The sequence below is a fragment of the Malurus melanocephalus genome, unplaced genomic scaffold (assembly GCF_030028575.1).
Source record: "Malurus melanocephalus ecotype Western Australia unplaced genomic scaffold, MMel_1.1 scaffold_23, whole genome shotgun sequence".
Taxonomy (NCBI): domain Eukaryota; kingdom Metazoa; phylum Chordata; class Aves; order Passeriformes; family Maluridae; genus Malurus; species Malurus melanocephalus.
This window is the reverse complement of record NW_026623255.1, coordinates 1,573,458-1,588,459: the sequence shown is the minus strand read 5'-3', so window position 1 is coordinate 1,588,459 and position 15,002 is coordinate 1,573,458. Positions and strand designations below refer to the sequence as shown.

General features: G+C 41.9%; 1 protein-coding gene across 2 annotated transcripts in view; it reads left to right on the top strand.

Moving 5' to 3' along the window:
* Window positions 1-8,832, top strand: part of WASF1 (WASP family member 1) — an 87,359-nt gene extending 78,527 nt beyond the window's left edge. Inside the window, exons 4-9 of one of the 2 annotated variants that reach the window (XM_057390168.1) lie at window positions 22-175; window positions 864-981; window positions 1,759-1,928; window positions 3,916-4,095; window positions 5,379-6,016; window positions 7,700-8,832. In XM_057390168.1, coding sequence (XP_057246151.1) covers window positions 22-175; window positions 864-981; window positions 1,759-1,928; window positions 3,916-4,095; window positions 5,379-6,016; window positions 7,700-7,857 — 1,418 coding nt within the window. In that variant the 3' untranslated portion in view covers window positions 7,858-8,832. Of the gene's footprint in view, window positions 1-21; window positions 176-863; window positions 982-1,755; window positions 1,929-3,915; window positions 4,096-5,378; window positions 6,017-7,699 lie in introns of both variants that reach the window. The other variant, XM_057390167.1, reaches the window with a different exon arrangement.
* Window positions 8,833-15,002: the final 6,170 nt, after the last annotated feature.

The following is a 15,002-nucleotide window of genomic DNA, read 5'->3' as shown; positions in this document are numbered from 1 at the left end:
AATGGCCATATCCCCTTTCAGTGTCACTGCAGGACATTACAATGAGAAAAGCTTTCCGGAGTTCCACGATTCAAGACCAGCAGCTGTTTGATCGCAAAACTCTGCCAATTCCTTTGCAAGAAACTTACGACATTTGTGAGCAGCCTCCTCCACTTAACATTCTCACCCCTTACAGGTTAGTAAAATAAAATTAATTTTAACAATTCCTATCTTATTTTATGTAATAGAGAGGATGCATCGAGGCACCTTGCTCATGTTGAGTAGCACCTGAATATTTAAGGTGCCAGACTAGAAATCTGTGAAGCTGCTGGAGGAATAAAAGCAGCAGAAGACATTAAAACTTTATTCTGTTTTACTCAAATTTTACCTCAGTGTAAGATGGTAAGAAAAAGTAATTTTTGTTTTCTGTGTTTATTAAACGATGTAATGTACTTGGATGCAAAAAATTAAACAGGTAAGTGTGTAGAAGAAAGAGTCTTCAATGGAAATGAATGTTGTTTGCTGTCCCAGAGTCAGTTTGAATCAGTAACTGAACACAAGCAGTCCCACAAATTTGCTCAATATTGTAATAGCAAGATTTGAGTTATTGGAGAGGGAGTGTTCTGATCTATGACACTGTTGGTTTTTTTTTTCTGGAGCTTGTGTTAAAGTTAACTTTCTAAAATTAGGACCTTGACTGCCAGGAATGATAGTAAAAAGTGATGGTGCAGGAGGTCAATGATCATCTCTTCTTTGTTCCTCAATAAAATATTTCAAGGTCTGAGATACAATGTATTCCTTGATATACCCTTCCTTTGTCTTAATGTTTGGATTCATGTCTTGTCAAATAAATAGTATGCCCTATTTGTGTCACTGTATTTCAGGGATGATGGAAAAGAAGGTTTGAAGTTCTATACCAATCCTTCATACTTCTTTGATCTGTGGAAGGAAAAAATGTTGCAGGACACGGAGGACAAAAGGAAAGAAAAGAGGAAGCAGAAGGTACATATACTWTATACAGCTTCTCTTTGTTTTCTACCTAGAAAGGGTTTGCTTGCARATGTGCTACTTTAATAGCACTCCAAACTTGACAGAGTTCAACTTTATTCAACTTAAACTACTTGTATTCATTCAGTTCCATCAAYTTTAACARTTKAATAATAATAATARTAGTAGTAATATAATATAGAAGGAYSTAAAGYTTTCATGCTRTCTTAATGTAACCAACATCAGATTTGCCAAAACTTTTAAGTATTCTAACAATGACTCAGAAAGGAGGAATACAGCAGGAATAAAACATTTCATTTGAACACTTATTTGTAAAACAAAATTTTGACAATCTTACAGGTGAGAAAGTATGAATGACATTCTACTGGATATGTTACTCTAAACTRGAAAGAAATTAGTAAGAATAGAACTCTTTGCTTATATCTTCTTAAAATTGAACAAGTGCTTTCTTGTTTCACCATTATTCTGTATATCTCATGCATAGTAGAGAGAGTAAATGTGTCAGATTCATAATTTGATTTCAGACTTAGAATAAAAAGCTGCTTATACRGTTGTTTTTCTCTGTATTATTCAGCTACTTATCCACTAGACTGAAGTTTCTGGCTCTTAAAAATCTGTTTGGTTAATGTATTATGTTTAGCCTGAAAGTGAATTTTTCTTGCATTTTAAATGGGATTGTGTTTCATGAATTTGTGGCTGATGTCTATATGCAACTAATTAAAAAACACTGTCTCAGTTGTCAATTTTGTTTACACAACTCTCCTACAGCAGAAAAATCTAGATCGCCCTCATGAACCAGAGAAAGTGCCAAGGGCACCTCATGACAGACGGCGAGAGTGGCAGAAGTTAGCCCAAGGCCCAGAGCTCGCAGAAGATGATGCTAACCTTTTACATAAGCACATTGAAGTTGCTAATGGCCCAGCTTCACATTTTGAATCAAGGTTCCTTTTGCTTTTTTTCTCTCCTTTATTAAGTGTATTTATACTACGTAGTGAACTTGCATGAGCAATGGTAAATGACAGGATGCTGCTGCTCCCCTTGAAATGCACTGGGAATCATTGATTCAGCTTAACCAAAACTCAATTTTCAAATACTCATGTCCTTAAAGGAGTAGTTGTTGTGTTGTTATTTTCAAGAGTAGCATGTATCCTCTTCGTGTCCTTGAGGATTTTGTTGTTCTCTGCAGCTTGATGAAGGTGTGGTGTCGTTGCTGCAAGCTGGCACACAGGTGTGTCACTGCATTCCAATCCTGACCTACAAAATCCCTGTTATTCCAGCCTGTTGATTTTTCTTAAGCAGGCACTGCCAAGACTCTATGGTGTGTGTGATGTGAACAAACGTCCACTTGGAACTCAAATGAGATGCTGAGCTTCTCTTTACTCTTGAACAAATCCATTATTTGATTGACATTTCTGGTTATAGCCTATTACAAAATCCAGCCTGTTGAATTCTCATTTCGCAGCACGTATTTGCTGGTGGCTAAAAGTAGCATTTCACATGGTAAACACCTGCTGTGCTTATGCTTCTGGTCTTTCTGCAAAATCAAGTCCATTTTACCAGCCAAGAAACATCTGATAGCAAAGAGGGCTGACAAGTAATTTTAGGACATTTGGGGATATATGTTTGGTTTGGGGGTTTCGGGTGTTTTCTTTCATTGGGTTTTTTTAATTAAAAAGTATTCATTGTCCTTCCAAAAAAAGGTTAGTTTTTCCCACATCTTTCTGTGGTCAAAAGCACACCATTAGAGAGTATTTTTGTAGCTTTGTAAAGGCTTCAGAAAAGCTCAGTAGTGATGGTGAGTAATTATGACAACTCTASGAGAGAGTGTTTACTGCCTGAAAAATAGAAAAACCTGCTTGTAGAAAACAGCTCAATTCAGAATATGAAAGTGCTCTCAGTGCATTTCACTCAGTGGGGCATAACTTAAGTTATGGTGATTAGCATTTTTCTGGGAACAGTTTTATAAGATCTCTGTTAACTGCTGTGTCGAGTCATTGACAGAAACATCTTCTTTCCTGCTATCCTTTTGTTGTGTTGTTTGTTGGCTCCCACTTCATACATGTTTGTTGTTAAGTATCCTTTTCTATCCAGGACCCTGGCCTAAACCTTGATTATCTCAGTACCAGTAATACAATTATTAATAATGCTGAAGTGCTTGGGAGCACTGCATGTGCAGAGCGTGTTGTTCAGATACAGAACTGCACCATGCTTTGGAAAAAATGAGGAAGATCTTCACCCCTGAAGAATTTATTAGGCTTYRATGCTACAGTRGTGGCAGTGTGTGGAAATGAAGAGYRCTGCTTTACTTGTTGGAAAGTGTTCTATGAACACTTTTGCTCTGAATTTAATAGAGATTTTTTAGAATAAAAATCTGTAATTGGGYAGTAAATTAAAGTTTGCTTACTGATGAGGTCCTTGAGGTGTGTCAAAAGTTGTCATTARCAAGTTGAATCATCTTTATTTACTGCTGCTCTCAATAATAGATATTCATTGAGTCCTGTGTCTATTAAAGTAGTGAATTCTCTGTGTATATTGGAATAAAGATCCTCTGACAGAAGTTCAGCTGAATTATTCAGTTGTAAAGTCTACCATTCTAACATCGATGGATGTTTCATGAATGTTATAAAAGAAGAGTGGTTCTGATTGTATTGCTGTATTTACTTAAAATAATGTGACTAATAATCACTAAGGTCACAGACATGCTGTAGGAACTATCTGATATACCTCTCAAAATCAAACCCTTGAGCTGCTAGAAGTARTAACAGGGAAAGTGGGATAAATTATTGAAAACCATATTGTATAATATGCAACACCAGTGAAGATACTTGTATTCAGAAGTCAGACTGAAGTTGAGAACCACAGCTGAGGGCACTAATGCTTACTCCAACTAAAGGTTGAGTTGGATCATTTCTCCCTGTTCTCCTACAGATCTCAAGCATACGTGGACCACATCGATGGCTCGTACTCCCTGTCTGCGTTGCCCTACAGCCAGATGTCGGAGCTGCTGAACCGAGCCGAGGAGCGCGTGCTGGTCCGGCCCCATGAGCCACCACCGCCACCACCGATGCACGGAGCTGCTGAAGTGAAACCTGTGCCTCCCTGTGTCAGGTATGAGCCACAAAAGCCACGTGTGGATCTGTTTGGGCTGTTTAAAGTTTCCACCACCCCACTAATAGCTGTTGGTGTTATTTCCATGCTGTGGAAATAGGGGCTGTGGCAACCCCCAGTCCAGCGTTCCACCAGGAGCCAACATCTAAATCCCATGTGGGCTGCCATTGTGGAGCCAGACCTCACCTTGCCATTAATACTGCAACATGTTGCCTCTTGAGTTAAATGGCAAGACAAATAACTCTGTGGAAAATGTTTCTGTGAAGTATGTTGGCATTTCAGGATGTAGCTTTGGAGTTTTGGAAATATGTACAACTGAGCTGTGTTTCAGCCTACATGAAAAGAAGAATATATCACAGTAAGACAGCTGTCAAAACTATGTGTTCATCGCATTTTCTAAATTGCAAGTTCTTCTCTCTCCCTAAGTGTTTTTATTTTCTGWTTCTTCGTACCTTTTCAGCAGTGGATACATAGAATAGTTTTCTAGAGGCGAAGATTTCGTTGTCACTTCCCTATTTTTTTTTAATACCAAAAGTCTTACTTTATGGTCAGGTACATACAACTTAGAGGACAGTTAATTTGGATCAGATTGTCACATCAGCAAGATGTTAGCTTCTTGAAAAGAATTATTTAGGAGATCATACACAAAAATGCCTGATTCTTCAGATTAACTTTCCACAGCAGTTTAAAGAAATCCTCTAGAGGTCTTTCAGGAAAGTAAGTTTACTGTTCTCTCTTGTTTTCTTCAGTTCACCTATTCATTGCCCTATAATGAGTATCTAGCCTATAACTACACCTCTCTGTGCATAGTATTGATGACCTCTGACATTAGTCTCATTTATTTTGTCATCACACCTTAAACATGTATTTCAAATTAACTTGTCCTCATTGTTTGCATTGTTTTAAAGTTCTGTAAATCGAAGCAGTTAGTCAACTGCTAGTTCCCTTACTTCAGAAAAATAATTTGGATTTTCTTAGGGACAACAGGGAAGAATTGTGCTAGTATAGGAAACCTTTGCTAAAGATGCTGGTATATTCTGTAAGAACATAAATTTGGTTAATAGCTGATTTTGAGCAGAGGTCTGTTAGAAACCTGATGCATACTCCATACTGAAAATCAGATTTCCTTGTTTATGAAGTATGAACAAACACCCTGAAATCATTATAGTACATAATGCTCTTTAATGCCCACATTTCGATGTTTTTAAGTTGCAGAAGTGAATTATTACTGTATTTTCCACTCTCTAGCTCTAATAACTTTGTTCTGCTATTGGATATTGCAGTTCTACTCCTGGCTTGGTAGAAAATCGTCCTCAGTCACCAGCAACAGGCAGAACACCGGTGTTTGTGAGCCCCACTCCTCCTCCTCCACCACCGCCACCTCTTCCATCTGCCTTGTCGACTTCATCATTAAGAGCTGCAATGACTTCCACCCCTCCACCCCCAGTGCCACCCCCTCCACCCCCTCCCACAGCTGCTCTGCAGGCCCCAGCTGTGCCACCTCCACCAGCTCCTCTCCAGATAGCTCCKGGAGTTCTTCATCCAGCTCCGCCTCCAGTTGCTCCTCCCCTAGCACARCCCTCTCCCCCTGTCACTAGAGCGGCCCAAGTGTGCGAAGCTGTWCCTGTTCACCCGGCTCCCCCACAASCTGAAGTTCAGGGACTTCCTCCGCCACCCCCACCTCCTCCCCTGCCCCCTCCTGGCATTCGACCCTCCTCCCCTGTCACAGTTGCAAACCTTTCTCACCCTGCTCCCGTTCTGCACCCTGCTCCCACAACCATTGTCCCCGGCCCTCATGCACCCATAATGCCTCCATCTCCACCATCCCAAGTGATTCCTGCTCCTGAGCCCAAACGCCACCCTTCAACTCTTCCTGTGATCAGCGATGCTAGAAGTGTTCTGCTGGAAGCAATACGGAAAGGTAATGTTGGCTATTAAGCAGCAAAAAGAGCAATCTCAGAAACTTGCTAAATACACATAACCTTTGAGAGATGGAATATTTCACATGTGTAAGAAGTTAGAGAAATGCATCTTAAGTGTTTTTCTGTTTTCTATCTTTTACAGTGTATGCATTGCCAAGTAGACAGGTTTTTTTTCAGTTTGTAATTGCACTTATCAGATGTTTAGTTTGGATGGCAAAACTGKTTCTCTGTGGAAGTTAGATTACAGAAAAAAGTACAAGTGTTTTTAGATGATCTGTGGAGATTATCTTTCCATTTATGTTTACCTGCAAATACAGCTTTTTTTTTGATAATCTACAGATTGTGTAGAAGACAAAAACATTGGTTTTCACAGACTATTAGATAAAAGCAAAATGGATCAATTAGAATTGGAATTTTGATCATCTGTCACTGTATTAAAGAAAGATACAAGTAACATTCAGAAATCATTTCTGAAGACTTCARACTGTTAAGTATCTGATCTGGACACGTCTCAGCACAGTAGCAGAGCAGCCTTTGCACTGCAAGATGCCCGTGGCAGAGTGCAAGGGAAGGGTAGAGCTGCAGGGCTGTGTTTTCCTGATGATCTGAGGAGCTGTGTGTGAAAGCTGTACCTTCCAGCTTTTCCTGTGGCCAGGAAAATCCCCATTGCCCTGTGCGTGCTGCTGTTTGATGGTGGGGTATCTTGCAGTAGTTCAGCTCTCTCAAATGTTTCAAGTCCTACATTCTTCTACTCTTCACCTGCACCTGCAGCACTGCACAGAATCTCTACAGTACTGGAATATCAGCAGATACACTACAGCACTAATTCAAAATATTTTTACAGCATCTGTATACACATGAATTAATAACATCATTGAATCTAAAGAAATGTTGACAACAGTTGTGTACAACAGGGGTGTGTGAATATGAGTAGAGAATGTCAGCAAAAATAAGAAAGCAGAGCCTGCTGATATAATCCAGGTGATTACTGAAAACACTTTTGACCCAGTCATGCCCAAGAAACAAAGGTTTGAGTTACCACAATTTAAATTACACCCAAGGTCCTGTGCTTGGGTTGCCCGTCAGTTGATAACAGAGAATATTTAAAGTACAGGATGTAGGTCATATTTAGTCTGTGTCATTCTGGGACGTTGTGAGTATAAAACAAAAATAAATAATCTCATGGTTKTTTTACTAAGTTACTGGATTTAACTTTCTCATACATTTGGTATGTGTTATTTCTCCTTTGTGTTTGATCTCCTAGTAATACTTTATCCCAAACCAGATCATTACTTGATTAAAAGCAGGCTTACAAGAGGTCCTCTCTTGTTAGGATACTCAAATAGCTATAAACTTTCATTAAAATCATGRATAAGAGAGTGTAGAAAATGTCTGGAAGTGCAAATAACAAAATGGCTTGGCCACTTACAGTGGTACTAAAAATGTATTTTTAATTGGAAATCAGAACCAGGATATTATAGCAGAAGGACTCATGATCTAGTCTGCCACTGCAATTCTGACATTCTTGTCTTTAAAAACTTGACCCAAAAAATTCTGCCTGAGCAGGACAGAGTCCTCTGTCTTCACATTTGCTGGCGAAGCATTTTTTGTGCGTCATGAGCTAAATACAGTGAGAGTGGTGAAGGAGGAGAGTGACGTGTTTGTGCTCTGGTGTTCTCCAGGTATTCAGCTGCGCAAAGTGGAAGAGCAGCGGGAGCAAGAAGCGAAACACGAGCGCATTGAGAATGATGTTGCCACTATCCTGTCCCGCCGCATCGCTGTGGAATACAGCGACTCAGAAGATGATTCCGAATTTGATGAAGTAGATTGGCTAGAGTGAAATTATTACATTGCTGTACACTGCAAAATCGAATGCTAATGTCCATTGTGGTGCTTGTTCTTTGAAAGTTTGATGGTCATTTCTAGTGTTTTTTGTATTCTTTTCTTAACATAATTAATCCATGTTTTTCTACTTTTCAGTTTACAAAAAGCTCCTAGTGCATCTTCAAAACTAAATGTTTTACAGTGGCTTTTCTTACACATCTCTTTTGAAAGAACATACTTTGTTCCAATAGACCACTAAGTATTAAGCATGGGCAGCTGTTGGTAGAGTAGCAGTTTCAATTTTTTGGCATATCTTAACTGTGCACTTTGTGAATTTTAAGTTGATGAAGGCAACTGAGATTGACATTCCAAGGGCAGCTGTATGTACTAATGAGCCTTATTCCACTTCTGATAGTGTTTTAAAGCATTAAACCTAGCTATCAAAATATCACTGCCTCGATCACACCTGTACACTGAAAGTACATATAGTTAGCAGCACTGAACACACTGAAAAGCAAATGGATCTTTGGGGGGGTTTATTATTGTTTTATTGTTGTTTTTAAATAATTATGGCCTTATTTGAATGTTTAGAGATTCCCCTTCCCTTCTTCCCTCCCAGGTACATATTGTGTGGTACTATTTTTGCCTGCATAATAAAAGTTTAAAGTTTTTTTTTTTTTTTCCTGGTGAAATCTTTTGACTTAAACATGCTGTGTAACTTATGTAACTGTTAAAATAACAGTTTGATTTAATAAATGGTTCATTTTAAATGTTCCTGGGTGTTGCTTTTTCTATGAAGCTTGTTTTTCACAAGTATGCTTGAGAGATCCTTGGATTTCAAGTATTTAATCTGCGGTGTACAAAGTTACAGTATATATTCTGTACTTTATCTAACAAGAAACTATCATTAAATGATATCTACATGCACATCTACTGGGGAAAAAAAACCCAACTGAAATCTTGTTGTGATTGTAGTTTTAAAAAAATACAAATACGGAATCAYGAGCTTGTGGCTGATTTGCTTTATTGTTTGGGAGTTTTTTTAAATCTGCTTTACCATCAGTGTATCTTGAAAAGATGCATCAGTTAAAATCACGGTTGCTGAAAGACAACTTTTAAAGTGCTGTCTGGCAGTGTAGTGCATGTTTTGCACAGCTTTTCTCTTTCTCTACCCAGAATAACTCCTTCAAGTGTGAGCACATAGTCAAAAGCCTGTTGAGAAGGGAAGCATGRGAGAGTGGAAGAGCTCTCTTATCCTGTGATCTCGTTCCTGAACRATGTAGTTGTATAATAGAGGAACATAAGTCTTGAAAGTCAGAATGAGATTTCTGAAGGCAGAACATTAAATTTTCTACAGGTTATATACCAATTTGCAGGGACATGCYGTTAGATTTCTCTTGGAACTGGGCAAAACTCCTGAGGTACAGCCTGGGGTAGGAATAGTGTACAGCAACTCTTCCAGCTTCACTGCCACCATCTCAGCCTCCACKGTAATTTTGCACATGGCCTATTATACTCAAGACTTTTTCCACTGCAACAGTAATACCTCTGTGAATTTTGTGGAAGAAGAATTATTGTCACAATTTGTGAATCTGCATCTTTGTAGCTACAGCTGCAGTTCTCTCTCTGATAGTTTTCTTCACAGTTAACACCATCTGGTTTGTTCTGCCATTCTTCATCAACTTTCAAAGTGTGTGTCCTTGGCCCCTCATTGTGATGGTAAAGAAAGGATGTCAGAGGCACTGCTGCATGAATATTTGATGGTGTTTCCTTGGATCTCAGTAATCCTAACTCACCAAACCTAACTAACTTGCCCAGTAACTAAATGTGAGAGATTTCTTTTACTCAGCTGTAAAGGATTGAGGGCTCCAAGCAAAGTGCATTGTGTGCACCTGCAGCTACTCTTTAAGGGCCCAGGTGTGCACTCCAGGCAGCTGAAAGAAGAGATTGTCCCTAAATTCCATGTGTAGGTAGTTCTGCCTTTCACAAAATTACTTTTCAATGGATGTTTRTACCTGTTCATTGCTCAAGTTTCTATAAACTCCTGATTATTTTGGTGGATATTACAGAGAGAAGCTTGCATTGTCACTTAAATGGAGCAGCAGCATTTCTGTGCCCAGGCTGTTCAAATCAGAGCATCTCACCGTCATGCCTGCACTGGTGGGTGTGTTCTGAGTGCATCCAGGAGCTGTGAACTSGGTACAACTTACTGAAAGTGAAGAAAACAAAGAATTTAAAGAAGAAAAGGTCCTTCTATAACTGCAGCTATCAYATAGCAGACTTGAAGGTATACAAAAAAAAATCCTTATTGACAAATGGTTGTTATTGACCTGCCTTGCTGTCCTGGTGATTAATAATATCCCTTCCAAGCCGGTACCCAGGGCAGACAAAGCACTCATTTAATATGACACAGTCACACGAAGTAATGAACCTTGTCTGAGAAAAGTCAAGAGTTAAACTCAGTTAACATTTCAAAGGCAGGATTCTTGGCCCTCTGCCACTGCTACAGCTTTCTGCCATAGCAACTCGTCTCCAGATAGCAATAGCGTGATTCACTAGTAGCAAGGGGTGATTGTTAAATTTGAATATTTGTGTTTGTAGATCGACGCTGAGYGGTGCATTTGCAATCTCGGTGATTTGTGTCCCTCTTATTGTGGTCTCCAAAYGCCTTTCTCGTTTGGTGGAACGCTGTGCAGAGGGCTGCTGGGCTCTTCATGCCTGTGATTAGATGTGTAATAGATTATTGATTGCTTTGTCTTGTAAGGTAGTAAATCAAGTCTTCTSTATTGAACTGTTTACAGAGTCTGTTGTTTACCTCTGTGCATTTGCAGCAGCTGGTTAAAACCAAGGCTCGAAGTCTGACRAAAATAATGTGTCAGTAATGTTCCATATAAGTGAAGAAAAACCTTTGTTCATCTTCACCCTTTTCTCAAACTGTAGTCTGGGATAGTTAAAAATTATTCACTTCTCCTACTGAGAAATGGAGGGAAAAAAGAGCTGGATAAAAACATAGAAGAAACAAAAACTACTTGGTGGCAAAAACTAGGGAGGTGCAAAATTGGTCACTCAGGGGTTTCTCAAAAGATAAAACTGTAATGATGCAGCGATCATGGACAAACCAAATCAGTAAATGGCMGAGAATAGGGACTGAAGAAACAAAAATTACAAAGAGACATAGCTGGTTCTTTATTTTAGTGGTGTTACAAGAACAGTAACCATTAAATACTATATTATTAACGGATTCTGTTATCTACCTGTAAATTGGGATTTAAAAAGCTGGAGGCTTTTTAATAAAAGCCCTCCAGTCGATAAAATCATTCTTTTCTGTGTGTGGCACGGGAGTGCACTCCTCAGCACTCAGGCGGACACTGACACACCACTGTCTGACGGCTGCAGAGTAATGCTCCTCAAAAGGTGCCGTGGGACCTGAGTGTGCCAACAACCTGCAGCCCCAGAAGCAGTGCAAAAGACTCTTCAKGGTGATGGGACCCTCTCGGCCTGGCTGCAGCTGCCACCCTGAAGTGCATCCCCTCCTGAGGGCTGTGAGCCTTCGTCTGCTTGGAGGGTGCGGGTGGGAGCAAACTCTGCCGTGGCTCCCACAGCTCCGTCTCCACAGCCCCTGGATCCCCGGGGGTTCAGGGAATGGGGCAGAATCTCACAGCAGCACACCCGCGGCAGTGCAGGGGTATGGCGGCAGCCAGGGCTCCCAAACCCAGCTTTTCCACAAACCACGGCAGTTCCAAGAGGAGACACGGAGGGAAAGACAGGTTCTGCCAGCCAGGGCTGCAGCAGCAAAAGATCTGACAGAAACTCGACTCGAGCTCCATCAAGTGTCCGCTCTGCCTCCTCAGCTGCGGACCAGAGTGACTTTTACTGTCCCCAGCTCCCTTTTGCAAGWGGGGACATTAAACATCGGGAGAGGAATCACAACCACAGATCAGGAGCAACAACAGCGTTCTCTCTTTTCGGAGCCTCTCCCAATTCTCCCCTCTCCTTTCCCCTCCTGACTACTTGTCACACTTGAGCGATTCTCGGGGATGACATCCTGCCCACAGGAGGCTTTTCACAAGCTCTTCATGGCTGRGAGAGACCTCACCGATTCCCAAACTGCCCCTTGAGTACATCCGCAGCCCTTGGTAGACGTGAGTTCCCTCTGTCTGCCCTTTGAGCTGTTTTGGACAGCTCTCYCTTCCCTGGTTTGGCTGCCATGAGCTGGCTCAGGTTTAAGTCCTTGAAAAGCATGCTCCTGGCCATTCGGGGACTCGCTTTCTGCCAGCGAGTGTGCGGGGAGCGCTCCCGTGAGCGAGCGGCTTGGCTGTCAGCTCTGAGGGYTGATGAATGCCTGGCAGCGCACCAGAGGCAGCTGCAGAGGAGCAGGAAGGGCACGGGGACCCCGYTCCCATCCCAGCTGCTGCTGGAAGGGGACACACGAGCAAACCTCAGGGAATGGGCACTGGGATACGGAGCAGATGCGGCGAGGCTGGAGCTCGCACCCCATTCCGTTGCCGTGGGACTGAAGGCTCTGATGCTGCACAGCCTGTGCTTTTCCTTTGATCCCTGCCCTCTGCAAGCAGACATCTTCCCCCCCTGCTAATTCCTTTGCCTGGAGGATGGGTTCTGCCACATTAGTCATCGCTCATGCTTCTCAGCTGCCAGCAACCCTTGACAGCAGCATCAGTAACAGCCTTAAAGAAAATTGCATCCACCCCGTTTCTTCTAAATTCTTATTTTTACCATATTTGCAGGCTCTGAGCAGTTGCTCCAGCTACCTTCCTRTTGGCAACTGGAAGCGTCTGGGTACAGACAGAGGAGGCATCAAGCATCTCTCACCAAATGGGGCTGAGTGCTCCCCTTCTAATATTTCTTTACCTGATGGTTCAATAACTTCACTTTCAGACACAAGACAGCTGAGGGCCCCCTACAGWCAAGTCGTTTCCATTTTCCACCTCTCCCATTTTAATGCCTTTAATGTCAGAGTGTTATTTATTGCAAAATTTGTGACAATTTCTCACAGCTTCATGGCAGTATCATTCCAAGAAAAACTTAAAAGAAATACCTCCTTTTCATGAGCTTTTACACTGTATATTAGCCACTTCTTCTCCTCTACAAGGCATTTCCTTCACCACAATTTTAAAATTTCAGAGCAGGTCTACTTCCCAAGACACCCCAGTGCCTCCTGTGGAGCAAGCATCCACACTCAGTATCATATTATCACAGCTTGATTTTGCACTTCAATACCAGCCAGAAATAACTCCAAAAACTGCCCAAGACTTCTAACCTTGTGAGAAAGCAGCTCACAGCCCGGGTCTTGGCATGACGGTGTGGTTTAGAAATCCTTCTTGGTAACAAGCAAATGCCAGAGGCTGGATTTCTCCCAGTTTCATTTTAACAAAGCCAAAGCAGCTTCTAAGCATCACCAGCAGGACACAGGGCCAGCACAGCTCCTGCAGGGATGTAGGAGATCATCAAGCAGCCTGGGCTGGGGGCTGTCCCCCACACTGCACCCCAGAGATGGATGCAACTTCTGGGTTTTAAAAACACGAAGTTAACGATGGTCCCCAACTGGCCAGGTGTTCCCCACAAAACAGCATTTCCTGCTGGTGAGTAGAAATCCTGGCAGTGATCCAGCTGTGGTTCATTAGAGGAAAACTTTGGGATAACTCCTTTGCTTTTGTATGCTCTGTTCTCTGCACGATGGCTGAGATGGGCACCAGCACCTGCCAGGGGAAGCCTCAGTGCCAATGATTATCTTTGGATGAATCCAAGGTGGAAAGCAGCAACTCAGTCCCTGTTCCCAGAGCAGAGGGAGCCCAGCTGTGGGAGCAGCCAAATATATCCAGACTTCCAGASATCTCCTGCAACTCACTCTTTGCAGATTTCTCTGACAGAGATCTCTGAGGTCACATGGAAAAGTTRCCACTCTAAATCCCACAAGGGCAAGGAGAAGGGCCCTCATGGCCATCACCCCGCATTCACAGTGCACAAATTCCTGCTGGAGCACCCTGCTGTCACCCACAWCAGCTCCCAGGGTTGGCCTGTCAGTCGCACCTATAAGCAGGTGTTTAGCACAGGTCTGCTGGCAAAATATCCTCCCCTCCCAACACACAYGGGAGCAATTACTTTTCCAGGTTTTTTCTCCGTTTTTAGTAGTCTTCATATTCTCCATAAATTTCATTAGCTGGATTTATGTGGTCACTAAACTGAATGATACAGTGTTATAGGCACAGCAGGAAATTATTTGCTATTCTGGTGAAAATGAGTATTTCCTAGTTTTGTGAGTGCAGGGAATTACATTATCAGGGAAATAATAACCAGCTGAACTGAAGGAGGGTTTGATTCATGGTAATTACTGATTATATGCAGATTACTTTATGGCTTTAATTCTTTGGTCTCCCACTGTTTGCTTGCTAAACCTCTRAAAAAAAAAAAAAAAGCCAGTGAGTATATGAGAGTCTTGTTTGTAAGGCAAATTACAGAACCTAATTTGTTGATTACATGAAAGGAAGCAGAGCTCTGCACAGAGCAGGACAGCGGCAGGAAGGAGCCAGCAGAGAGCTGCWCTTGCATCCATCCTCGGCTGCAGCCCCTTCTGTGCTGCTTTTCAGCACCCAGTTCACGTTCCCAAGATTGCAGCCCTATGGTTGGTTGTGGCTGGTTTTACTGGGGCCACAGCAGCCCTGAAGGTGATCTGTGCTCTTTGTRCTTGCACCCTTGTTCATCAGCTGGACATAAGAGGATGTATCAATTAATTTGTGATCAATATGCACCTAAAAACATTTCTTACAATTCAATGCAACAACCAGGCCCTTGCAAACCTTCAGTTTTAACCAGCTTCAGTTTTAACTATGCTTTGAGGCATCAGAAGCTGGTTAGCAAACTACAGGCTGCTTTTGACAGAAAGCTATCCAAAAATAGAGCATCACCACTGCTTTTCAAACACTCCTGCTTTTCCAAAACAGCTTTTCTCTTACTTCCTACAGCAAACCTTCAGCAGACTTGCAATCCCCAGAGACGAAACTAGCCTTTTGATCTTACATATTATTCTTAGCATTGCTGGAGCAAAAATTCAGGCCATGTTCCATCTGCAACAGAGAGATGGGGAGTGAGACCCTGCTCCCACTGCCTCTGGCGGCCTCCCTGACTGGGAAGCATGCTCACTCC